Raw genomic sequence first — 25,247 nt, forward strand, 5'->3', positions numbered from 1 at the left:
ACATAACATTTAAGGCACCCAGAGTTGCTGAGCAGGGGTGACAAAACCCCTTAATGGTCTGGGCTGAACCCCCAAATTGCCACAGTGAGGAACAGAAAGAGGAGAAGTCAGTTCCTGCTTCTTGCGAGTCCCCGTGCTGCTGGGGGGACTCTGCTCTTGTTGGGTCTGCACTGGGATAAAGTGACCCAGCGTTTTCCCAGCACGGCAGAGTCTACTATGTAGGGAAAGAGCCTTGGGGGGGGGGAGGGGTGTGTGAAATAGACGAAAGCCTCTTCTGAAAGCTCCCCAGTTGCTCCTCTCGCCCCGACAGACTGCAGAATAATGACCACATCTCGCTCCAGATCGTCCCATCGGGCCATGAAACAGGGACAGGAAACGGTGGGAGTGGAACCTGCTTGGGTAAGGGATTTGAAGAGAGGTCGCTCCCAAAGGAGGAGGGTAGAAAATACTATGTGTCGAGAGAGGACGGGCACAGTATGTCACTGAGCTTCCATTTTATTGGCCCTCCTCCCCTGTGACTATCAGGATTGTGGCTGGGGCAGGAGGTTCTGAGTAGGGGACTTGTTGTTTCAGATGCCGGTGACCTTCGAGGAGGTGGCTGTGTATTTCACCCAGGGGCAGGGGGCTCTGCTGGACCCCGCTCAGAGAGCCCTCTACAGGGATGTCATGCAGGAGAACTACGAGACAGTGACCTCGCTGGGTAAGGGAATCTTGGCCCCTCGGTTATTAAAGCCGCACGGTCCGTGAGGTGCCCAGTTTAGCTTCTGCTCCGGTTCTTTCCAGGTCACTTAGTTTTTAGGAGAATGGGCTGCACAAGTCCCCAGATCCAGTGAGACAGAGCCTTTCAACTCCACACCCCTCCCAAGTGATGCGGGAGGCAGAAACACAATGGAGATGCTAAGTCGTCCCTATCCCCACAGCTTTCCGGGTGGGGGAGGAGGGGCGGAAGCATGTATTTGCCTGCCTGTGTTATTTCTCCCTGTCCCCACAGGTGCTGGAACTAGGGGTGCTGGCGGTGGTGTCGCACCCCCTGGCTTGAAGTGGTTTCCACCATATCCAGGGTTTACAGTTTGGTTCCATGGCTCTCAGCCCCTCCACTATAAAAATTGTTCCAGCCCCTTGCCTGTCCCCCTCCCTTCCTGGGCCTAGCTCCAGCCCTGGGCAGGGCTCTGACTTCTGTAGGTTTAGACATAGGCAGAGGCTTGACACCAGAGCTGTGTCTGCATCATGAAGTCCCCCAGAGTGCACAGATCCTGGAAACTCCCACAGAACAACCCATCCCCCCCAAATGATGTCTGCCTCACCCATCAGGCTTCAGTGGCTGCGTTCCCAGTTGTTCAGATTCCAGCGCAGCGTGGGGCCAGGTTAAAATCAGGGATTGTTCTTTGCGACAAATACTCTCCCAATGCCTGACACGCCCTAACCTCACCTGATTTTCCCTCTTCCTGCCCCATAGCAGGATGCCCCCTTCCCAAACCTGAACTGATCGCCCGGCTGGAGCGCGGGGAAGAGCCATGGGTGCCCGATCTCCAGGCCTGCGAGGAAAGGGAGAGCCCGAGAGGCGCCTGCACAGGTGAGGAATCGATGAAACGAGCACAAACCACCTGGGGAGTGAAGGAAAAAGCCGGGACTCCCATAAATGTACTGTGAGCGAGAGCCCTCAGTTCTGCCTCATCTCACCCAGGTCAGGGCAGTAGCTAGCAGGAGTCACGTCCTCCTGGCGGGTGTCACTCACAGCTTCACACCCACCCTGGCTGCCAGGTGGAAGGAATTCCCTCCCTGACTTTACTTCCCCCTTGCAGTTTGGCTGATATGTGGGGACAGCATTGAATTTCTCACTCTTTCTTCTAGTTATTGTGTTGTTAAACCTCTCCGCTATTCTCCTGTTGTTTCTCTCTGGCACTGGGAATGACTCCTATCTGGATCCACTCTCTCTCTGTCCCAGCAGGTGATGGGATGGTGAGTGAAACCACAGAGGAGAATCTGCAGCAGGAAGGTCCTGAGCAAGTGGAACCATGTGGGATGTTATTGGAAAGATCTGAAGGGAGTTTTTCCCAGAGGCATGAGCGGCAAAATGCCTGGGGAAATGGGCACAAGCCAGAAAGGCAGCTGGGAACCCATCCATGGCAGAAAGTGGGTAAATCCACTGATCATGGGGGAGTTTGCAAAGACCCCAAGGCAACCAGAGCCCAGCAGAGAATCCCATCAGGAGTGAGAGACAACACATGCGCCGAGTGCGGGAAAAGCTTCAATCGGAGCTCAAACCTCATTTCACATCAAAGACTCCACACTGGAGACAGGCCTTTTAAATGCCTTGAGTGTGGGAGAAGTTTTAATCAACGAGAGCACCTCGTTAGGCATCAGAGGCTCCACACGGGAGAAAAGCCCTATAAATGCCTGGAGTGTGGGAAAAGTTTCATTCAGAGCTCACATCTGATTAGACACCAAAGAGTCCACACAGGCGAGAGACCCTATATGTGCCCGGAATGTGGAAAAATGTTTCGCGATGGTTCAGCCTTTATTAACCATCAGCGAATCCACACGGGAGTTAAACCCCACAAATGCCTCGACTGTGGGAAAAGCTTCATTCAGAGCTCTCAGCTTATTACACACCAAAGAGTCCACACGGGCGAGCGACCCTACAAGTGCCCAGAATGTGGGAAAATGTTTGGTGACGGCTCAGTTCTTATTAACCATCGGAGAATCCACACGGGAGTTAAATCCCATAAATGCCTTGACTGTGGGAAAAGCTTCAATCGGAGCTCAACCCTGGTTAGACACCAGAGAACCCACACAGGAGAGAGACCCTTTATATGCCTGGAGTGTGGGAAAAAGTTTAGTGAAAGTTCAGCCCTTATTGTGCATCAAAGACTCCACACTGGGGATAAACCCTTTAAATGCTCTGACTGTGGGAAAAGTTTCATTCTGATCTCACGGCTTCTTGCACATCAGAGAATCCACACGGGCGAGAACCCCTATAAATGCCTCGAGTGTGGGAAAAGGTTTAATGACAACTCAAACCTTATCATGCATCAGATTAGCCACACGGGAGAGAGACCCTACAAATGCCTGGTCTGTGGGAAAAGCTTCAGTCACAGTTCAGATCTTATTAGACATCACAGAACCCACACTGGAGAGAGACCGTATAAGTGTCTGGACTGTGGGAAAAGCTTCAGTCAGAACTCAAATCTTCTTATACATCAAAGACTGCACAAAGGAAAAAAGCCTTGACTATGGTGGAACTTTCCATTGGGGCTTTGAGCATACAGTGCATCAGCAAATCCACACAAGGAAGAAACCTCTTAAATGTCCTCAGAGTGGAAATGGTTCCAGTGAAGCAAACAGCATATTGGACCTCAGAGATTCCACACAGGAGAGAAATTCTCCCTTTGGCTTTTTTAAGTATCCATTTCCTAGTTCCTGCACACACTTGTGGCCTTCGGCTCGTAGGGATTTCTGCCCGGAACGTGAACATCTTTCCTGTGAAAATGTTTTTTTTAAGAATATTTTTATGATCAATCAGGACAAAAGGCCAACAAACTCAAAATTTTTCACCAAAAGAGATCTTAAGAAAAGAAAGAAAGAAAGAAAATTCAGTTTCAGGAGGACTAAAATGCAATTATTCAACTTCTTGACCGTATACCTGCTAGGCTCTTGTCAATTTCACTTTGTCCCTGCCCTCCAAGGTGAAATTGAGTTGGTTGCTCCTGTAGGCCGTGCTCTGTGCGCTATCCAACTTTTTAAGAGCCAAATGATTTTTCAGGTTTCCTGTCCATCTGAGAACATATCCAGGCAGTAGAATCTCATTTTGGCCACCTTTAGAAACTGAAAAGGTAGGTGTGGAAACTGAGGCTGGGAGAGTTGTAACAGGGATTAATTCCCCATTAGAACAGAAGGGGTGAAGTAAATGCCATAGAAATAACAGACAATCCTCAGGAGCCACTGAAAGCTGCGTCTCCCAGGTAGCTGAAAGGAAAACATGCAGGGAGAGCAAAGCTCACAGGAGATTTGGGCCTGGGTTACACTAGTGGGGGGGGGGGGGGGGTTTGAACTAAGATACGCAACTTCAGCTACACTATTCGCGTAGCTGAAGTCGAAGCATCTTAGTTCCACTTACCTGACCATCCTCACGGCAGCGAGTCGACTGCCGCGGCTCCCCCGTTGACTCTACTTACTCCTCCTGCTGCTTACTCCTCCTGCCGGGCGTCGATTTGGGGATCGATTTATCGTGTCCAGACGAGACGTGATAAATCGATCCCCGATACAGCAAACACTACCTGCCGATCCGGCGGTTAGTATAGACGTACCCTTGGATGGCGTATAGTTGATTTGGGTGGTGATGTGCAGATGTCCTGACTGTGTAAATAGTTACGCTTTTGTAAGTTGTTACGTTGTTTCTTTCCTTTCTCTCTGGGCGATAAAGTCACTCTGGGTAGCACCCTTTTAAACTCAAAAAGATTTGGTTGGGAGTGTAGCTGATAGGGATGATGATGTGAAACCGTCCTGACAGAGGAATCAAAAAACAAAACACTATGTAAATTGTTCAGTGTGTATAATTTGTAATTCGTGACATGAGTTCTTGGTAGATGGGAGATCAGTCATTCACTGTGTCAGCATCTTAGGCCTGGTGTACCTTTAAAAGTTAGGTCAACGTGGCTACATCCGTCAGGGGAGTGAAAAATTCACCCCCCCCCCCCCCCCCGCCCGTGGAATATAGCTAGACCAACCGAGCGTCCTGTGTAGATGCAACACTGTTGATGGAAGAACAGTTCTGTTGACCTAGCTACTAACCCTTTCCATCAGTGTAGGTTGCAGCTACACGATGGGCTTATACTGGTGCCAGTATGGTCTCTGTAGTGTAGACATACCCTCAAATTCCATCAGGACGATGAGTGGAGCTGAATGGGAGTTGTTGTTATGCTGGAAAGTGTTAATGGCTGACGTGAATTATAGACCTCCTTAAGGCTGGCGGCTGTACTAACTACCCCTCTTTCTGGATAAATGGATGGAAGAACTAAGCCCCGTTCTGTAATAGGAGGCTGCCGCTCAGCGCAGAAGGGCACGCGGCAATGCCTGAGCAGAGGTAAGCCATGTGGACTAGGGGTTGTTTGGAAAGCAGCGTGTGCTAGAGAAGAAAAGCCAGCAGAAAGCAGAAGCAGTTATGAGAGTGGCTCGGAGAAGGAAAAGGGCTTGAATTCCCCAAAGGAGTTAGGCTCCTGGGTCCCTGGTTAGGTGCCAGATCCCAGTTTTGGGACCACTATGATGCACAAAACTCCTGCTCTAGCCCAGTGGGTTCCTAGTGTCACTTGGCATCTAAGTTTTTGCAGTACAGTTTCCCTCAGTGCCTATCTTTCTGCCTTGTAGCATCATCGAGCTCTGCTGCCTAGAAGAGGTTAGACGGGTCGGACCAGTTACACATCCCTGTTTAATACCATTAGTGGTAGGAAACGGGGTCAGACAGAACACTTTCCATGCAGGTCCGAGCATTCCATCGTGAACTAGTCTCAGAATGGCAGTGAATTTTTCTGGACAACCAAACTTTACAAACTAGTTGCCAAAGTCCAGGTTTCCTGATTGTGTCAAGCGCTTTCCCCAGGTTGATGAAGATACTGTGAACGTCCTGGTGCTGTTCTCTGCATTTCTCTTGCATCTGATGAGCTACAAATACCATGTCTCTCATTGGCCTGAAACCACGTGGTGACTCTGATAGCACGTGGTTGACAATCAAAGAGTACTTTTGGCCAGCGGCGGAAAATAACGAGATAGCTGCCACAGTCGGACTTTTCACCTTGCCTCTTGTATATGGTGACAATGGTGGTGTCTTTAAAATCTTGTGGTATATCTTCAGTATTTCATATATTGAGAGAGAGTCCAGGCAGTTGCCTTAGCAAGGTCTGGCCTCCATATTTAAATATATTTCTGCAGGAATGCCATCAGATGCACGGGATCCCTGAAGTTCTTCATGGCACTGATTGCAGTGCTGACCTCGTCAAGGGACAGGGCAGCGTGCGTGTTGTAATTACATGTTGACTGACCCACTACTCTAATTAGTGCCTCACCTGTAACGTTAGATGGTGGGTTCAAAAGTTCACTGAAATGCTATTGCCACCTCTGAAGGATTTCTCCTTTGTCAGTGATCGGTGTTAGGTCATCCACATTCTTCTAAGGCACTGTGGGTCGTGTGTGTAGGAGCATATACAACTTTCAAAGCAGCATAAAAGTCTTTGGTCTTTTAACAGGTGGCATAGCCCTGGATTTCATCTGCCTTGGCAGTTCACTACTGATCCTGCATGTCTCTAAACTTAGATTGGGTGTCCCGATGCGACTCCTGTATGTTATTACTATGCCTACAGGGACATGAGATGCAAGAATTTGACAGGTATCAGAGGGGTAGCCGTGTTAGTCTGGATCTGTAAAAGCAGCAAAGAATCCTGTGGCACCTTATAGACTAACAGACGTTTTGGAGCATGAGCTTTCGTGGGTGAATACCCACTTCGTCAGATGCAAGAATTCGACAGTCCATCTCATGTTGTTTAATGAGTAGCTGTTAGATGTCTGGGTCATTCTTGCTAAACCCATCTTGGTGACATCGTTTTGACAAGAGTGGCTTGATATACGAAAGAGTGGCCCGTTTGCTATGTACATTAGATTAATAGATTCTAGGACTGGAAGGGACCTTGAGAGGTCATTGAGTCCAGTCCCCTGCTCTCATGGGGCACTAATAGTTGGACAGACCTGCTCTGATGTTGTTACAGAGCCACACTTGGGTAGCTTCACCTTGTCATCGCTTTACATTGAGCTGTCTGATTGGTTTAGTTCAGTGTTTTTCAAATGCGGCCACTGTGGCCGCATGTGGCCACCAGGGGCTTTTCTTGTAGCCACAGCCTTCTGGGTGGTGATGGGGTGTGTGTGTAAAGCAGCAGCCCCTCCCCTGGGGCTGCCAGCAGCGGCTGGGCCCTGGCTGCCCCTGAAGACAGAAAAGCTGGAGGAGCAGACAGCTGGTGTGTGTTCCCCACATTCCCAGTGGTGGTGGGATTCAGCCCTGGGGTGGTGGATGGCAGGCTTCACCCATGGGGCTTTGGGCTCCATTCCCTGGCTGTGGGGTGACGGGTTCTGGCCCCAAGCTCACCCTCCCCCAATCACTCCTGGCCCTCGATTCAGTTGATGACTTGCAATGCACTGGTCATATTACCAACAACAGTTTGGAGCCTATCAGGCCATGGTCTGTCCTGTAGATCTTATTGTTGGATGATGAAGTAGTTGATAAGATGCCATCGTTTGGATCTTGGGTGAATCCATGATGTTATCTTTATGGCAGGTAGGTGGAGAAAGGTATCTGTGGTCGCTAGTTTGATGCACTCATTGATTAGCAGAGATCCATTGCTATTCTCTTTCCATGCTGTCCAAGAGTGTGTTGCCAGGTTACTCATAACTTCCATCCCTTGCTTTGAGGTCTAGCAGGGTCCTGCCTCTTGAAGCCAGGGCAATGAACTTTGAGAGAAGACGTTTCAAAGGTTTACTGCACTATAAAGAGAGGGGCAGAGGACCCCGAAGTTATCATTCACCCGAGGAAACAAGCCTTGGACTTTGTGGGGATCCCGATGAAAAGCTAGTCAGCCATTGCTGGAACAGGATGACTGGTGGGGAAACTTACTACCTTGAACGAAGACGGTAACTTGTTAAATTAGATCTTTGCTATTTGAAAACATATCTTTTACTTTTGGTCGTTTGTAACCCTTTATACCTTCTCCTTGGATTCACTGAAAATCTCTCTCTCTTTAATTAAACAAACTTGTTTTACTTTTTTTATCTAAACCAACCCAGTGTTGTGATTGCGTTGAAGCGATTGTTAACTCCAGGCAAGATAACCCACTGTTGTTTCTCTTTCTTTAAAGGAGATGCGAACATCCTATCTTTTCTGTGAATGTACAGTGTGGCAGAGGTGGGTTAAGATTTATTGGGGCCCTGGACACAAAGAACATTTCCCTGCCCCCATCTCCTGCCATGGGGCCCCACCCCTCTGCTCCTTCCCTTCCTCCCAAGATCCCACCTCCTGGCCTGGCCAGAAGCTGGGCCAGTCAGATGTTCCCAATCAGTTGTGATCTGGGATCCCAGACTGAGCAGCTGCTGCCCCCCTAGCTGGGTCTGTGCCATGGAGAAATCTTCATCCAAGCCTCCTCTGTGCCTAGGCCAGGTGGGGACTTTCTCCGACGGCTGGAACTAGTCCCTTCGGGAAGCCTGGGGCTCTGCTGATCCTAAGCCAGAACCTGCAGATGATAGAGAGACTTGGGGGAAAGGGCTGTGGTGTGGTGCTTGCTCAGGTCAGGGATTTTGATGGACCTCCTGGTGGGTTTGTCCGAGAGGGAAAGGGGCAGGAAATACGCAGGGGAAGGGAGGGAGGGGAACAGGATGTGTCAAACCTGCAGGGGACGTGCGCAATTTGGGGCTTGTTTGTCAGAACTGGCCCATTGAATAGGGATAGAAATTCTCCTGGAACAGATAACAAGCTCCTTGGCCAGGGTTGACTAGACCAGACTCCCAGCGTTGGAGCCTGAACCTACTCCCCAGAGGCTGCTCTGGAATATGAAGGGGGCACCCAGTAATGAGACCCAGGGGAAAGGCCCGGTCCCCTCAATCCCAGCTGCTGGGAATGGGGAGGGGGTTGGGATTCCTGTCCCTGGACTTTGCTCCGAGGCTCGAGTCCATCTCCTGTACTAGCTTCTGGCTAGTAGCTGTGTGATAACCAGGAAGGCCCCTGCCCTTCTCCATGGGCTGGGAGGGACAAGAAGCTCCCACCTTCTCCCCACCTTGAAGCCTCCTGGCTGCTCTGAGCAGGGTGGGGGTGGGATTTTGCTACTCTGTCCCCCTCCCTCCCCCAGAGCTTCCATTTTATTGGCCCTCCTCCCCAGTGACTACTGCGATTGTGGCTGGAGCAGCAAGTGCTGAGTGGGGGAACTGATGTTTCAGATGCCAGTGACCTTCGAGGAGGTGGCTGGGTATTTTACTGAGGGGCAGGGGGCTCTGCTGGACCCCACTCAGAGAGCCCTCCACATGGATGTCATGCAGGAGAACTATGAGATGGTGACCTCGCTGGATAAGGGATTCCCGTCCCCTCAGTTACTGTGGGGTCTGTGATGAGCCCACTTCAGCTTATACTCAGGTTCATACGTAGTTTTAGGTTTACCTTGCAGGGGAATGAGCCCTATTGCCTCAGATCCAATGTGAGACTTCATCAAGCGCCTTTGTCCTTTTGTGGATGTGGGCCTGGCCCCTTAGGCAGGAATTCAGCTCAGAGATTAGAATCACTTCCACCTATTTATCTTAAAAACAGAACTGGTAGATATAAGGACATGTCTATAGGTGGGTCATGGAGATTGCAGCTGGGATTTCTGATTCTTAAATGTACAAGACAGAGTAGGAAGCAGTCTAGGGAAGGAGCAGTGAGTGTTGGCAAAGTAAAAGCCCAGAGCGGCTGGGCTGAGGGACCCTGGATTGGAATCTGGTGTAGAGGGCGGGCCCGGGTTCCCCTACCTGCCCCGAGGGGTGGTACAGACCAGGTTGTGGGGAGTGGCCTACCTGGGATAGTTTGACTCAAAGAGCTTGCAGTACCCCAGAAGTGGGGAGATCTTTAATGTGACTTGGCTGGAGGGCTAAGCTACGAAGAGGAAAGTGCTACAGGACCAGGAACACAAGAGGCAGCGGAGCGAGTGAGGGGAACGACAGACTTGAGTAGCCATGAGAAGGGGCGACCGACCAGGTGGCAGAGTGAATTCCCCAGATGAGCCACAAGGAGGCACCTCTTCCCTGAGGCCCTGCCCTCTGCTCCCACCGCTGACCTGAGACCAGAAAAGCTCTGTGCCCCAACTACACCTCCAGAACTGCAGTAGGGAGTGAGAGCTCCTTCAGCCCTGGGGATGTGGTGGGGGGAGATTTTTCAGGAGCCCCCCAATCTGCCACTGCCCCCCTGCCTAGCAGCATGAGGTTTAGAGAAGCATAGTCTCCCCTGATCTCCATTACATGCCAGTTATGCCTCTTGGCCACACGCTAGACTGGTGTGGGTTAAGTCTCTGGAGCCTAGCTGGAGCCCAGCCAGTGCCCCGCTTTTGGGGTCCCCATCTGTCTGGCACCCCCTGCCTGAGAGCTGGAACCCGGTATCCAGCTGCTTAGCTCCTGGGTTTTGTGCCGATGCTTCTTCCTCCCTCCCACCCACCTATCCCCGTTGCTTAAACACACCTTCACCAGAACTCCACCCGAAGTCATGAACCTTCTCCTTTACCTGCTCAGCTCTCTCAGGGGAGAGACGGCAGTTATGAAGCACCTGGCACACACAGATGCTTTGCACAGACTCCAGCCCCGTCGTTCGTTTACTTAACAGCTATGGCACAAGAGAGCAGAGATCCTATAGAACACAACAAACAACAGGACCACAATGCTCCGTACAAGCCCATCCTTTCCCTTGGGGACCATCTGCATTCAGGAAGGAAGACTGGCTCCCCTGCCGCCTCCGGGCTTAACTGCATGCTGAGTTGCTTCTCTCTCATGGGGTCTTCTCTTTCCTTGGCTGGTCCACGGGCTTCCTATCTCCGGCCCATCCCTTCTTGTTCCCTCATGTATGCATCCATGATCCATTAGTGACGGGTAAGAGAATACACTGCAGCACCCGTAGTCATATGGCAAAATTACTTGAAGGAAGCCCTGTGCTGTTCTGCATAAGAAACTAGCACTCATACCCAATCAGGAATCCATCTAGAAGGAGCTCCAATATACCCCCAGTTGTGAGACAAAACAGGATTAAAGAAGATGGCAATTCTCTGATACCCTAGAATTTGCAGGCAGTTTCTAGGGTTGAGCAGAAAGTCTATGAGCTCTCCTGGATATTCACACTCCATAAGGTGAAACGTCTCACTCAGCTTTTAAGACAAGTGCCTTAGGTACTGCAGGAATTTGAGTAGGAGAGGAACGTGGCACAAATATTTCCCCTAGTCCAGGAAATTGAATGATGAAGAACTCTTGTTCAGAGACGCACTGTAGGTCTGTAGAAACAATTCAAGGGTACGTCCACACTGCAATGAAAGGCCCCTGACAGGCTCAGCTGGCGAGGCCGCACAGGGCTCAGGTTGTGGGACTATAAAATTGCAGTGCAGATGTTCGGGCTGGGGCTGGAGCCCCATGGGGGAGGGTCTCAGATCTCAGGCTCCAGCCCAAGACCAAATAGCCACACAATTCATTTTAGCCTTGCAGCCCAGGCCTGAGTGAGCTAACCCAGGCCACACTCAATGGCACAGGGTTTTTTAAATTCATTGTAGACGTAACCCAAGCCATGTCCCCAGCTGGTGTGAATTGGCTATAGCTCCACTGGAACCCGTGGGGCTAGATCCTCAGCTGATGGGAATCAGAGGGGAGATTCTGGCTCATGGGACTTGCAACACACACATATTGCAGGCAGTCCCCAGCTGGGAGGTGGGATGTGAAAATTCACTCCTGACACAGCCCCACAAGGGGCAGGGACGAATCAGCCAGGCTGAGCTGATCATTCACACTCAAATGCCCAGCCAGCTGCTCAGGGCAGAGCCAGCAGGATCAGGTCACCCAGTGGTTTCCCCAGGAATTGAAATTTGTTGGGGGTGTTCAAATTTATGGGGCAATATCAGTGCCGATAAGGGGTGAAACCATGAGGGTGAAGGTGGGCAGTATGGCAACATAGTAAAAACTGAAAAATGTTTCATGACCATTTTATTAGATTTAACTCATGTTTTAAAATCATCACACAAATTAAAAAGTTGGCTACTCAAGCCTTCTATGAAGCACGACATCTACATCCTTCTTGGTTTCTTGTTATAATTTTGCACAACTCTGTTAATGAACTTCTTGAATGCAATGCGTTCATCTTCGGTGGCTTCTTGTGTGTCCGGTACGTCCATTCCTTCAATTGATATGCTCATTAGTTCATTCACATGATCAGGCAGAAGGTGACTTCTTTCAGAACACAAAATTCTATTCAATGATGAAAAAGAACGCTCAGCTGTAGCTGTTGTGACTGGGAATAGCAAGAGATGAAGTCCTACTTCTTTCATCTCAGGAAACATAACACAAAGATCGGGCTGAGCCACTAACGATGATAAAAAAGAAGTTGAAGTCAAATCTTCATTCATTCCTCGTATGATATTCCACTCTGTGTTCAAATTCTCTATTCTGTCCTGATCACATGGCAGCCTCATTGCTGGTAGTGCCTCACTCCACTCAACTGTCGTTGTTTTATAGGACAGGCATCTGTAAAAGCTACGTAGAGGTTGAGTAGAATCTAGAAGTCGCTGTTGTAGATTCTTAAGAATCAAGTCTGTGCACTTCTCCAGTTGTCTTAACACTTCTTGTCCTCTTTGCTTAAGGATTCAATATAAATGCCTTCATTAGTCAACTTCTGGACTGAAGTCTTTGCTTCTTCCAGTACTTTTTCAATGGATAGCTCTCTGATTGATCCATATATAGCTTCTATTGCTGGACAAAGATCTACTACTGTTGTAGAAGATGCCTGGATCGCATTCTTTAATGACCCAAGTGGTTTCAACAGTAGTCTTACAAGAGAGAGAACGGCGATAGTCTTCTCTGAACATAGTAGCAAAAGTAATCCACCAGCCTCACTGCTTAGATCCATCCCATCTTGGTAGATACTTTCCAAAGCCAGTAATAACGGCTTTGCGGTAATTTTTATAGCAACAGCAAGGATCGCTCTGAGAAAGCCAGTGGGTTGTTTCCAATGGACTAAATTTGAACTTCGTCCAGTGGTATCATCTATATTTTCCAAATATTGCAGCTTTTTGGACTCTTGCTTGAAAAAAAGAATATATGAAGACATTAAAATGTATAGCTTTTTAAATTGTCTTTTGAAGATTCGCAGCTCATACATCAGTGTAGTTGGAGTAGATGAGCCTCGTTTAAGTGTGTAAGGAGGATTGGGTTACACTTTTCTCTGAGCAGAAGCTGTATTCCCCATGTCTTCCAGAGAAGTTTTGCAGCTCATCAATCCAAGCAACCATCTGTTTGGGTCCAACTGACAGCTCATAACTCTTCTACAATTGGTGTGTCACAGATGCGCTGATGTGTCTCTATAATTGACCATCAGAATGCATCTTACTGGCCTACCCTGACTCAGAAATGTACCAATGGACTATACTGATTGCCCATGTGGCATCGGTGATTCATCAGCCATGTATGCAAATTTTTTGAATGTGGTGAGAGAGGTTCAAAAGCATAAGTCCCAATTCTGAACTAAGCGTCAAATGTGAGGGCCGCATGAAAACCTCCAACTTCTAGAATTACCAGCTCTGGATCTGATCCGTACGCTCTCCAGTCCAGCCTGTAATTTCAAAGTGATCTCCGACATTGCAGCAACTTTGCTGGTCTCCCCCGTAAGACTTCTCCTGGGAGACTCCAAAGACTCAGCATGCCGCTGACGTCTCACAAAAAGGGAAATAACCCACTTCCTTCCCTCTTTCACCTCCTCCAGATTCTCCCGCCCTGGGTACACTAGGAGATTAACCCTCTTCAATTCCTTGAAACACCAACCTGAGGATCACAGGTCTCCCCCCTCCCGCAGGCTACTACCAACATTCAACTTGTACCCTCTAACACACCAGAGATTTCCCCTCCCAGTCTTTCCCTGAGAGAGACCGAATCCTGGCACAGAAGATTCCTATCCCCCTTGAGCCTCACTAGAAAGAATACACAAGTTTAAAAAGAAACTTTATATAAAAAGAAAGAAAGGACATAAAATGGTCTCTGATCAAGGTGACAATAGTACAGGTCATTGGCTTAAAAGAAAACAACAATGAGTAACAGCCCTTATTCAAAAAGAAATACAATTTAACCATTCCAGCAAACTACACACATGTAAATACAAAAACACTATAAACAGCCTATTATTGTCCTTATACCTGTACTTACAACTGGGAAAAAGAAGATTAGACGTCTGGAGATAGAGAGATCACTCTCAGAGCGAGAGAGCAACAGAGACGAGACAAGGCACACACCCAAAACTTCCCTCCTTGAGATTTGAAAAATCTTGTTTCCTGATTGGTCCTCTGGTCAGGTGTTTGGTTCCCTTTGTTAACCCTTTACAGGTAAAAGAAACATTAACCCTTAGCTATCTGTTTATGACAGAGGTCTTCACTTTTTCCACTGTTGAGTCTTTCACTGTTGCACCACATGCTTCTAGCCAGTCAGCTGAGTTTCTTGCAGAAAGATGGTGAACATTTGCTGGTCTTGCTCGGAACCAGTGTTCAACTTCAGGATGAACAAATGACAATGCACTTAACATTGGCCACCAGTTTGTAGTGTGTGGTATCTCTTGCTTAAATAGAAAGTATGAAGCCACAGCCATGTTTCTTTGCATGAACTGTGTTGTGTCTCCAGCATTCTTAACAGCCTCATTATGTACTTCTAAAATTGGCTTTGAAAGTGGGCTTATAAGGCTTTCTGCATATCGATGCTGTCCAGAGGCCTGGTGTTTTGCTGCCTTTTCACGTAGTTTGTCAGCATTGGCTTTGCTGATTGGTCTGACAAACCAAGCTCCTCCACTTTTACCAATTATAGCATTGGGAAGCTTGCCTTCTTCGTAAGCTTTTTTGCAAGAGGTGCACCAATAGCCATCTTTTGTAACTTGAATAAATGGAAATACTTTGACCGACAAACATCGGGAACTGCCTTTAGGTTTTGGAGACACTTTCTTCAGTAGGTAGCTGAATTTGTGCTTCGGGCTGGTCGGATGTAGATATACCACTTGAACCTTCAGATGACATGTTGATATATGCTTGGTTCTTGATGTGTTCTTCACCTTGGTCAGTTTTTGAGGCCCTTGAGTGGAAAAATTGTTGTATTGTTTTTTGTCTTTTCATTTTCACTTTGACCTGCAATATATAAAAGAGATATGAATAAAGTAAATGTTTTGTTAGGATAATGCAAATTTATCATAAGGATAATGCAAAATACACCAAAACACAACAGGTCTAGATTTCTAAAAAAATATAATTTAAAAAAAAATGTATTTAATTTAAATTGACTATTGAAAAGTAAGCCATCATGGGATAAGAGGGAAGTCCTCTGAGGGATCAGTAACTGATTAAAAGTTGAGAAACAAAGGGTAGGAATAAATTATCAGTTTTCAGAATGGAGAGAGAGAGAAATAGTGGTATCCCTGAGGGGTCAGTACTGGGACCATTACTGTTCAATATATTCATAAATGATCTGGAAAAATGGGTAAACAGTGAGGTGGCAAAATTTGCAGATGATACAAAACTATTCAAGACAGTTAAGTCCAAAGCAGACTGCAAAGAGTTACAAAGGGATCTCACAAAACTGAGTGACTGGGCAACAAAATGGCAGAATGTTGAGAAATGCAAAATAATGCACATTGGAAAACAATCTCAACTATACACACAAAACGATGGGGTCTAAATGAGCTGTGACCACTCGACAAAGAGATGTTGGAGTCATTGTGGATGGCTCCCTGAAAATATCCACTCAATGTGCCGCGGCAGTCAAAGTAAACAGAATGTTGAGAATCATTAAGAAAGGGATAGATAATAAGACGGAAAATATATCACCTCTATATAAATCCATGGTATGTGCACACCTTGAACACTGTGTGCAGATCTAGTCACCCCATCCCAAAAAAGATATTGGAATTGGAAGAGGTACAGAGATGAACTAAAATGATTAGGGGTATGAAACAGGAGGAAAGATTTAAATGCCTGGGAACTTTCAGCTTAGAAAAGAGACTACTAAGAGAGGATATGATAGACATCTATAAAAATCTTGACTGGTGTGAAGAAAGGGAATAAGGAAATGTTATTTAATCCTTCACATAACACAAGAACTAGCAGTCACCCAATGAAATTAATAGGTAGCAGGTTTAAAAAAAAACAAAACAAAAGGAAGAACTTCTTCACTCAACATAAAGTCAACTTGTGGAACTCTTTGCCAGGGGATGCTGTGCAGACCAAAACTATAACAGGATTAAAAAAGAACTAGATAAATTCCTGGAGAATAGGTCCACCAGTGGCTATTAGCCAGGATGGGGAGGGATGCAACCCCATGCTCTGAGTGTCCCTAGCCTGCTTGCCAGAAGCTGGGAATGGGCAACAGAGGATGGATCATTTGATGATCCCCTGTTCTGTTCATTCCCTCTGAAGCACTTGGCCTTGACACTGTCGGAAGACGGACATGGCTATATGGACCATTGGTCTGACCCAATCTGACCATTCTTATGTAAAAATTAATTATAATAAAAATGTTTAGTACAGAACTCCCCAACATAATGCCTCTCAAGATAGCAATGATGTGAGATAACACACTTGGCAAATAATGCATTTTAAAAACTTAGCCTACTAAGAAACATATTTACGTAAGTTTCCGTTCCAGTCACAAAACTAGCATTCTGGAGCAAGTCACTAAAATTAATCCAACAAACAAATGTTTATTTAACATGCCCCTCACTTTTTCCTCCACCACACCCACTCAGCGGTGTTGTCCTTGGTCAGTGGAAACTCAGAGTTCAGAGGTGCTTTCATGTGAGTTCACCTCCAGGTGGGGGAGAAGGCACCTTGCTCGTTCCTCAGCTGCTCACTGTTCATTCTGGCCACTGTTGTTCATTTGCCACTGTTCACTCCACCGCTCTGTTGCCAATGGCCCTGCGCTGTCACCTTCTGCTGCCACCTGCCACTGTGCCTCTGCGAGTTGGTCTCTGAGGCCACTATCTCTCAGTGATTTCAGCTGAGCTCTCCAGTGGGGGACCTCGCTTGCTAGTGCAGACTGGCTGTCTCTTCCACGAAACACTGTTCACACGCAGGTCTAAGCACTTAGACCTGATTATCAGTGATTTCAGCTGCAGTGGTCACTTAACAGAACCAAAGACTATCTATGGAGCCTAATCAGCTCTGTCTTTAAACAGTGGAGAGCGGCAGGTCAAAAGTACTTGTGATTCAGGCAGACCATCAAGCAAAACACCTCCCACACCCTCTCTATGGATGCCCTCAATCAGCACAGGCTAAGTACAGTTCTACTGCCTTTACTCATACAACAACACAACATTCATTACCCCCTCCTCCCGCATTCAAGTGATTTGTAACCAACCCAGCCAAAATCTATCACTCGGGCAACACAGATCTGTTTGCTGGATACCTCGGTAGAGTAGGTGTGAATGTATACAATCTGGTCCTGAAGCCTTTCCCACAGCCCCTGGCTCATCACTAGCCGTCAGGGAGAGCTCATTTAGACTTTGCTTACAATCATCATTTGAAATTACTAGGTTGGCCAACATCACCGACATGAATGCACTGACATTGTCATAAAAAACAGCTGTATAAGAAGCTAGTCTATGTGCATACTTTCTTATTATCATTTATCTATATCTTTCAATACTGTATTTTATCATACACTGTATTGTACTCTTATAGATGTATATTAATGTTTCATTTTCATCTAAATTCAAACAGTCACTAATTGGATGTAACTAGTCCAAAACTGGGTGGGGAGAGATTCAGTGCGAGGCAGGCACAGCTCTAGGTATTTTGCCACCCAGCAAAAAAAAAATTTGGTTGCCCTACCCCAGTCCTGGGCTCTCACCCCCCCCACCAGTGCCCTCCCCCACCCACCCCTGCCGCCGAAGCCCTGGGCTCTCCCTCCCCCCGCATCCGCACCCTTGCTACCCCAGCACTGGGTCTCCTCGCCACCAGCGCATTAGTTCTTTTATCTCATGAGTTGGAAGTAATAGGTTAAGGTGGGAGTTTTTACATAGTTACATTACACATACATTGCTCTACTGGTGGTTCTTGCCACAAAGCGCCTTTAAGCCATGGCACTGTCAAGACTCATCAGCGCAGCGCCTCCTGCTGGTCGTCTAGGGAATTAGCTCTCCAGTATACAGAGCATATCATACTGCCCAGTGTCTCATCTGCCCGCTGCACCCGTGTCCCTGCCGACCCCATGCCTTTACCTTGGGGTGCTGCCCCCACAGTAACCCTTATTCTGGGTTTCCCCTCCCAGGGAACTCCTAACCCTCTAAACCACCTTGTCTCTGGGCTACTGCCAGTCTCATCTAGCGCTGCTCACTGGGCAGACTGCAATGTAATGGCCACTCATCGTTGGCAAGACGTTAGGACCCGCTGCCATTGTAGCTGATTCCTACAGAGAGCAGTCTCACATGCGGGTGTGTGTGAGAAACTGCTGCCTGCAGGATTACAGTAGCTTCATCACATTGCAGTGTTACAGGTAAGCACATCCCTGCAGTTTGCAATTTCATACACGTGTGTGCGTGTGAAACTGCTACCTGTAGGACCGTGCAACCCGCAGCAGCAAAAGGTCCAACTTTGCTAAAACAGGTATTTCAAGCAGTCTCACGTGTAAAACCAACTGGATAGCTTTAACAGTGTACAGCCTACAAGCAGTACCTGTGGTCTATTTGCCTTTAGTAAGGCTTTTGATAGGGTCTTCCATGACCTCCTCATAAACAAACTATGGAAATGAAACCTAGCTGGACAGAACGATAAATTCAGGGCCGGCACTCCCTTTAGGCGACCTAGAGCTCCAGGATTTGGGGGCAGCACTCGCTCTGGGACCTGCCGCCAAAGTGCCCAAAGCACAGGAGCCGCGGAAGGACCCCCCTGCCGCAGAATTGCCGCCAACGACAGGGAGCGTGGAAGGACCCCTACTTAGGGCACCAAAAACCCTGACACCGCTCCTGGATAATATGATGGACATAACAGTGAGGTTCTCCAGGGATCAGGCCTGGATATGTTTCTATTCAAAATCTTAATGACTGAGATAATGGCATAGAAATATGATAACAGTTTTCTAGCACGTTGTCATAAGTAGATAGGTAAGGGTTAATTTTCTTTACCTGTAAAGGGTGAACAAAGGGGGAACAAACACCTGACCAGAGGACCAATCAGAGACCTGGATTTTTTTTAAAGTCTGGGAGGAACTGGAAACTCGGGGTCTTTTTGTTTTCCTCGGCTGTGAGTAAACAAGCTTTTCTTCTAACTCCATCTTCTTCAATATACTACTATCAAGTGTAAGTACAAACGAACCAAAGTAATCGGCTGTGATGTGCTTTTGTGTATTACATGGGTGTTGATTTGCTGGACTGGTTTAATTGGGCTATCTTTTAGATCAGACTGTTTATTCCTATTTTCTTATAAGCCATATTCCTGTATTGAGTTTTTAATGCAGTATTATTGTTCTGTATTTTCTTCTTTTATAAAGTTCTTTTTAAAACTTGTGGGAGTTTCTTTTTCTAGGGAGGCGAGGGAGAGGAATTTCTGTGCCCAGAGCTCTGTTATTCGGTGATAGGCTAGGGGGGAGGGAAAAGCCCAAGCTCTGTGTCTTACTTTCCTATTGTCCCAGGGCGGGAAAAGGCTACGGGACAAAGGGGGGGTGAATCTCTGTGTTTGAGCTGACTAGGTTTGAATGCATAGCCTCGGGGAAGCTAGATTGCCTCTCTGGTTGTATTCAAAGGGAATAGACAGCATCGCACCGGCTAACCCAGGAAGGGGGAAGCTGGGGGATGAAGATAGAGGAGACCCAGGGGCTCTGGGTCTTGGAGGGGTCCCCCAAGGAAAAGTTTGGGGAACCCGAGGGGGCCGAAACCCTGGAAAACTTCGGCTGGTGGCAGCGAAATAAGATCCAAGCTGGGTATAAGCTTCACAGTAAGCACCCAGGTTTTGTACGCTAAAGTCCAGATTTGGGAAAAAGTTTACCACACACATACAAATAAAATAGCATCTTTTTCCAGAAGCTGTTTCTTACAACCTATACGTGTCACTAACTGCTACCGATCTCTCTACCGTAGCAATTTCACATATATTACCGTGCAAGAAACTGCTGTATGTGGGCATTTGCTACATCGAGTAGCAGTTTAATACAATAGCGGCTTCTAACAATCTATACGGTTCGGAAAACGCTGCAGGTAGCACATTTCTACAAGGAGCAATAGCCTTCACTACACCCACTCTAGGCTTTTGCCGCCTGAAGCAAAAAACACAAAACTCACAAAAAATGGCTGGAAAAATGTGCCGCCCCAAGCAGATGCTTGGTTTGCTGGTGCCTAGAGCCGGCTCTGGGTGTAGGGAAATCAGTGGGGTCACCCCCGCTGCCTGCAGCCAGAGTGAAACCCGGAGGCACCGTTCGCTCAGGGCGGAGAGTGCAATGAAGGTCCCTCTTACCTTCCCTCCAGGGTGTGCTGTGCCTGAGAGCAGAGGCTGATCAGTGGAGAGCGTCTCCCGCTCGGGGCTGGGATCTCAGCTCCGGTGTGGGGGGAATCTGGCTTCCCTATACCGAGATGCTGGTCAGGCTGGGGGCTCTGCCATGGGAGAGGCTCCTGGGGAGCAGCGGGAAGCGCCCTGTTGGAGATTCCCCTCTCCCGGCTGCAGCCAGGGCTCCGGGCTCCCAGCACCAGCCCCCGGGGCTCGGGGATCTTGTAGGGAACTGGGATCCACCAGCAACCACGCGTTACTGTAGCGAATTCACTTCCGTCCCGAGCTCCCTTCTGGGTCCTAGCGCTAGACCCGTTCCCTGCAGCCAGTGCCCCTGGGGCAGCCCGGCCCAGCACCCGGGGGGTGTCAGACTGTCACACACGTGTAGGACTGGAAGAGACCTCGACTGAGCATCCTCCGTCCCTAGCAGCCCAGCTGCGAATTGCGCGGGGCCCGGTCTGGGTGATAGTCAGAGGCTGCCCGGCCCCGGCTCTGTTTACCTTCCCGGGTCAGATCCTCCATTGTGCGCCGGGAGCCCGGGCTGAACCGCTGCCGCTCCCCGGCGGGGTCCGTGCGGGGCGAGCCCGGCACTAACACCCCTCCCCGCCCCGGGCTCTGCCCGCCCCAGCCCCGAGCCGCAGCCTGCAGGTGAGGGGGGGGCCGGGGGAAGGGCCGGGGCCGGGCAGGAAAGTGACTTTGCACAAGCGGCCCCAGATCTCGCCGCCCCGGGCAGCTGCTCCCTGGCTGGGAAGCACCTGGCGGGGGGACCGGAGCTGCGACCCCAGCAGGGAGTCGCCGCCCGAGTTCTGCCAAGGATCTGCTCCTGGGGCCAGCGGGGGGTTCAGGCGGGAGGGGGGCCACGGACGGGCCCCAGAGGGGAGAGTGGTTGGGGGGGGCATGGGCGGGCCAAGGGGGGTTCCCTCTTGTGTCCCTGGGGCTGGGTTGTCAGGGAGGGGAGGGGTGAGAAATGAGACTGAAATGGAGGGGAGAGGAGGAGTGGAGAGGTTATTGTTGATCTGCAAATGTAACCCCGCTGCAAACCTCTGAGCCCCTCCCTCCCCGAGACAGGCCCCTTCGCGCCCCAGCGATGGGTGAATCTCCCCAGCCCTGAACTGCTGCTGAGCCTTGTTTGCTCCATCAGAGACACCTGCAGGATCCTGGTCTGCTGAACGGCCCAGAGTGTGACCCGCTCACAGACTGTACCCTAATGCACATCTGCCAGGCAGCCTGAATAACCTGCTACTGGTGTAGTGGGGGGGGGGGGAGTTTAGTGAGATCAGTCTGCTCAAATTTCGTTTCTCTTCTGTATAAATAGGCTTGGACAAATTAGATTTTTTGTAGGGTAAACGTCACTTTCACCCTACACACACAAACAGATGAACAAGTATTTCCATGGATAATAATCAAAATGAACAGAGAGGCAAAGTAAGAGAAATAATGCTTGAGAACTTAGATTCATAGACTCAAGGACTGGAAGGGACCTCGAGAAGTCATCGAGTCCAGTCCCCTGCCCTCAGGGCAGGACCAAATACTGTCTAAACCATCGCGCATAGACATTTGTCTAACCTACTCTTAAATATCTCCAGAGATGAAGATTCCACAACCTCCCTAGGCAGTTTATTCCACTGTTTAACCACCCTGACAGTTAGGAAGTTTTTCCTAATGTCCAACCTAAACCTCCCTTGCTGCAGTTTAAGCCCATTGCGGTCTTCTCCTATCCTTAGAGGCTAAGGTGAACAAGTTTTCTCCCTCCTCCTGATGACACCCTTTTAGATACCTGAAAACTGCTATCATGTCCCGTCTCAGTCTTCTCTTTTCCAAACTAAACAAACCCAATTCTTTCAGCCTTCCTTCCTAGGTCATGTTCTCAAACTTCTTAAAGTTTGATTTAAGGATAGTTACTTGGTATGTTTTGACGTGTGATGCTGACAATGTGTGTTTTAATGGCTATAAAGCTTTAACTTTTTAATCCCAATATCAACAGCCATGCAGGGCTGCCCAGAGGATTGAAGGGGCGTGGGGCAAAGCAATTTTAGGGGTCCTTCCATTAAAAAAAAGTTGCAATATAAGAATATAGTATTCTATAGTGGGGGCCCCTGTGGGGCCCAGGGCCTGGGGCAAATTGCCCCACTTGCTCCCACCTCTGGGCAGCCCTGCAGTCATGAAATAATTATTGTCTGACTCACCCTGTAATTTCCTGCTACTGTGAAAATTTAAATCAATAAAAACAAAATGGAAACCCTTAAAAGTAGACATTGATATTATCCATTAACATAGTTCAAAAAAAATTCTGCCAGGGCTATATATAAATATAGCAATAGAATTATCACTAATCTAGTCCCTTTACTCTCCATTAATAAAATACCGCTCTATAACCTTTCAGATTTTTTCCCTTTTTTCCGCTTGCCAGATTTTAATATAAAATCCTCTCAAATGTTGTTCAATTTCTCTATTTATAGATTCATATATTATCTGAGAATTTATTTCTCTAAATACCCACTATTAAGAAAAATTAATTGACTTCTCCTTTCTAATTAACTTACACACGAATCATTTCTGTATTTTCTCTCTCAGTTATAAAATAGGAATACAAAATCTCCTCAAAATCCACTGATGTTTGCACTCTAATTTTTGAATTATATAGGGGAGGAGAAATATTGCCCTGAGACATTGATTTGATTACAAGAATAAATGATCTGGTGCTCCAAAGAGCTCTTGAATTCTAACCGAGAAAAGCGTAAGGAGAAAGAATGGCTGAAAGTGAAAGCCAGAGAAATACAAATGGAAAATTAGGGCGATTAACTACTGAAAAAACTAACAAGGGAAGCGGTGGATTTTGCATCTCTTAAATTCAGTGCTAGATGTCTTGGTAAATGTATTTTAGTCAAGTGACTGGGCTCAATGCAGGAGTAACTGGATGAATTGCACTGGCTTCTATCATACAGGAGGTCAGACTAGGTTTTCTAAATTCAATGGTCTCTTCCACTTCTGGCCTTAAAAATCCATAATGCCACATGGGGATTGGGTGGGTGGGAGATTAAACTCCACGATGATAAACTTTCCCCCGATGTCTGCAAATCAAGTTGTTTCCTCCATATTTAATGAGCCTCCCTCAGCTAAGGGGCCAGTGTCTTTCAGATACTGATGGGAAAATTGCTGCGGGCTGGATGTACAAAGGGATTTAGGCATTACAAGGTCAGCATAGCAGCCCCTAATGTTCAGATGCCCTGCCTCTGAGTGGAATCTGCAGCCCTGAGTTAGTCTCCCTATATTATACCTGGGCAGAGCTAAAAATTGGATCCACAAAACACAGCATGCTGAGTGGGGAACTGCCTGAGCTAGCCAATAGGAAATGCTGAGGAGAGGGGTGGGTCATACGCCCCTGCCCCTCAAGGGACACAGGCAGCTATCTCTACTTGATCACTCTCAGCTGTGAGCCCTCTCCTGGAGTTTGGTACAAAAGGCTTTGGGCTTTTCCAGGGTACGTCTCAGTCTCTCCCATTGAAGCTGATCCACCACATAGAAATGGTTACATATGTGTTGCGTAAGAGGGAGTGAGACTGACTCCAGCCCTGGCTGGGGCAGGGCACTCACCTGGGTTTTAGGAGACCAGGTTTCAGGCCCACTCCTCTCATGTCTATTTAGATCTTTCTGTTTAGGCTGACCCAGCCTGTCTCCTTTGCGTGCCTTTTTCTAGCAACATTTATTGTTATCGGTGGTTGTAACCGTGTATGAATTTTCACTCTCTGTCTGAAAATGGAGCTCCCCACAGGGGTAGGGCTCCCCAATCCCAGTGACAACAACACACCCTGCAGGGGAACGGGAAACCCGTTCAGAGAGAGGATTTTCAGGGGGTTGCTGGTGGGTTTGTGTTAGAAGGACTGGAGCAGGAAATACACAGGGCGAGGGAGTTGGTGACAGGATGGGACAAGCCTGCTGGGACATCTTCAGTTTGTGGCATAATGTTCAGAACAGGACCCTTTGGGGGCTGGAATAAAAATTCCCCCATTTCTGGAACGGGAAAGAAACCAACAGGGCTGGGAAAATTGACTGGGCTTTTAGTGCTGGAGCCTGAACCCACTAGACAGAGGCTGCTCTGAAATACAAAGGGGGCACCCAGGGAGAGGCCCGGTCCCCTCACACCCAGCTGCTGGGAATGGGGAGGGAGTTGGGATTCCTGTCCCTGGACCCTGCTGATGGAGCTCCATCTCCTGTATCAGCCTTTGGCTAGCAGGTGTGTGATAAATGGGAAGGCCCCTGCCATCCTCCACCGACTGGGAGGGACAAGAGCTCTCTCGTTCTCCCCTCCTGAAGCCTCTGGGCTGATCTGAGCAGGGTCGGGGTGGGATTCTATATCTCTGGTGCTTATTTTTCAGATGCCGGTGACCTTTGAGGAGGTGGCTGTGTATTTCACCCAGGGGCAGAGGGCTTTGCTGGACCTCGGTCCAAGAGCCCTCTACAGGGACGTCATGCAGGAGAACTATGAGATGGTGACCTCTCTGGGTAAGAGAGTTGTGTTGCCTTGGTTTTTGGAAGCCTGGGGGTGGGGTGGGGGGTGTCTGTGATGTGGCCATTTTGATTCCTACTCAGGTTCTTCTTTGGTCACTTAGGTTACACCTACACAGCGTCGGGGAGGTGGGATTCCCAGCTCAGGTAGATTTACATGCACGAGTTCTGCTAGAGCTAGCACCTAAAAATAGCCACGTACATAGCGGCTTGGGCTAGCCACCTGAGTGCCCAGAGGTAGAGCAGGGTTGTACTCAGGTGATTAGTCTGAGCCAAGGCCATGCTGCCATGGCCACACTGGTATTATTTAATGCTTGTGCTTGTCCATCTACCAAGCTGGGGATCACACCTCCCTGCAGCTGTGCAGACAGACCCTTCAGTTTCAGGGGAATGACCCCATAGTCCCCACAGCCCATTTAAGACAGACTTTGATCTCCATTCCCTCAGCCATGGGATAGGAGACTCGGAAACACAAGGGAGGCCTAATTCATCTCT

General features: G+C 48.3%; 1 protein-coding gene across 1 annotated transcript in view; it reads left to right on the forward strand.

Moving 5' to 3' along the window:
* Positions 1–25,247, forward strand: part of LOC116836528 (uncharacterized) — a 46,533-nt gene that overhangs the window by 17,684 nt on the left and 3,602 nt on the right. Inside the window, 1 exon segment of the mRNA XM_075071695.1 lies at positions 2,217–3,229. Within this exon segment, the coding sequence (XP_074927796.1) occupies positions 2,217–3,229 (1,013 nt within the window).

Source organism: Chelonoidis abingdonii, chromosome 12, assembly GCF_003597395.2.
Source record: "Chelonoidis abingdonii isolate Lonesome George chromosome 12, CheloAbing_2.0, whole genome shotgun sequence".
NCBI lineage: Eukaryota > Metazoa > Chordata > Testudines > Testudinidae > Chelonoidis > Chelonoidis abingdonii.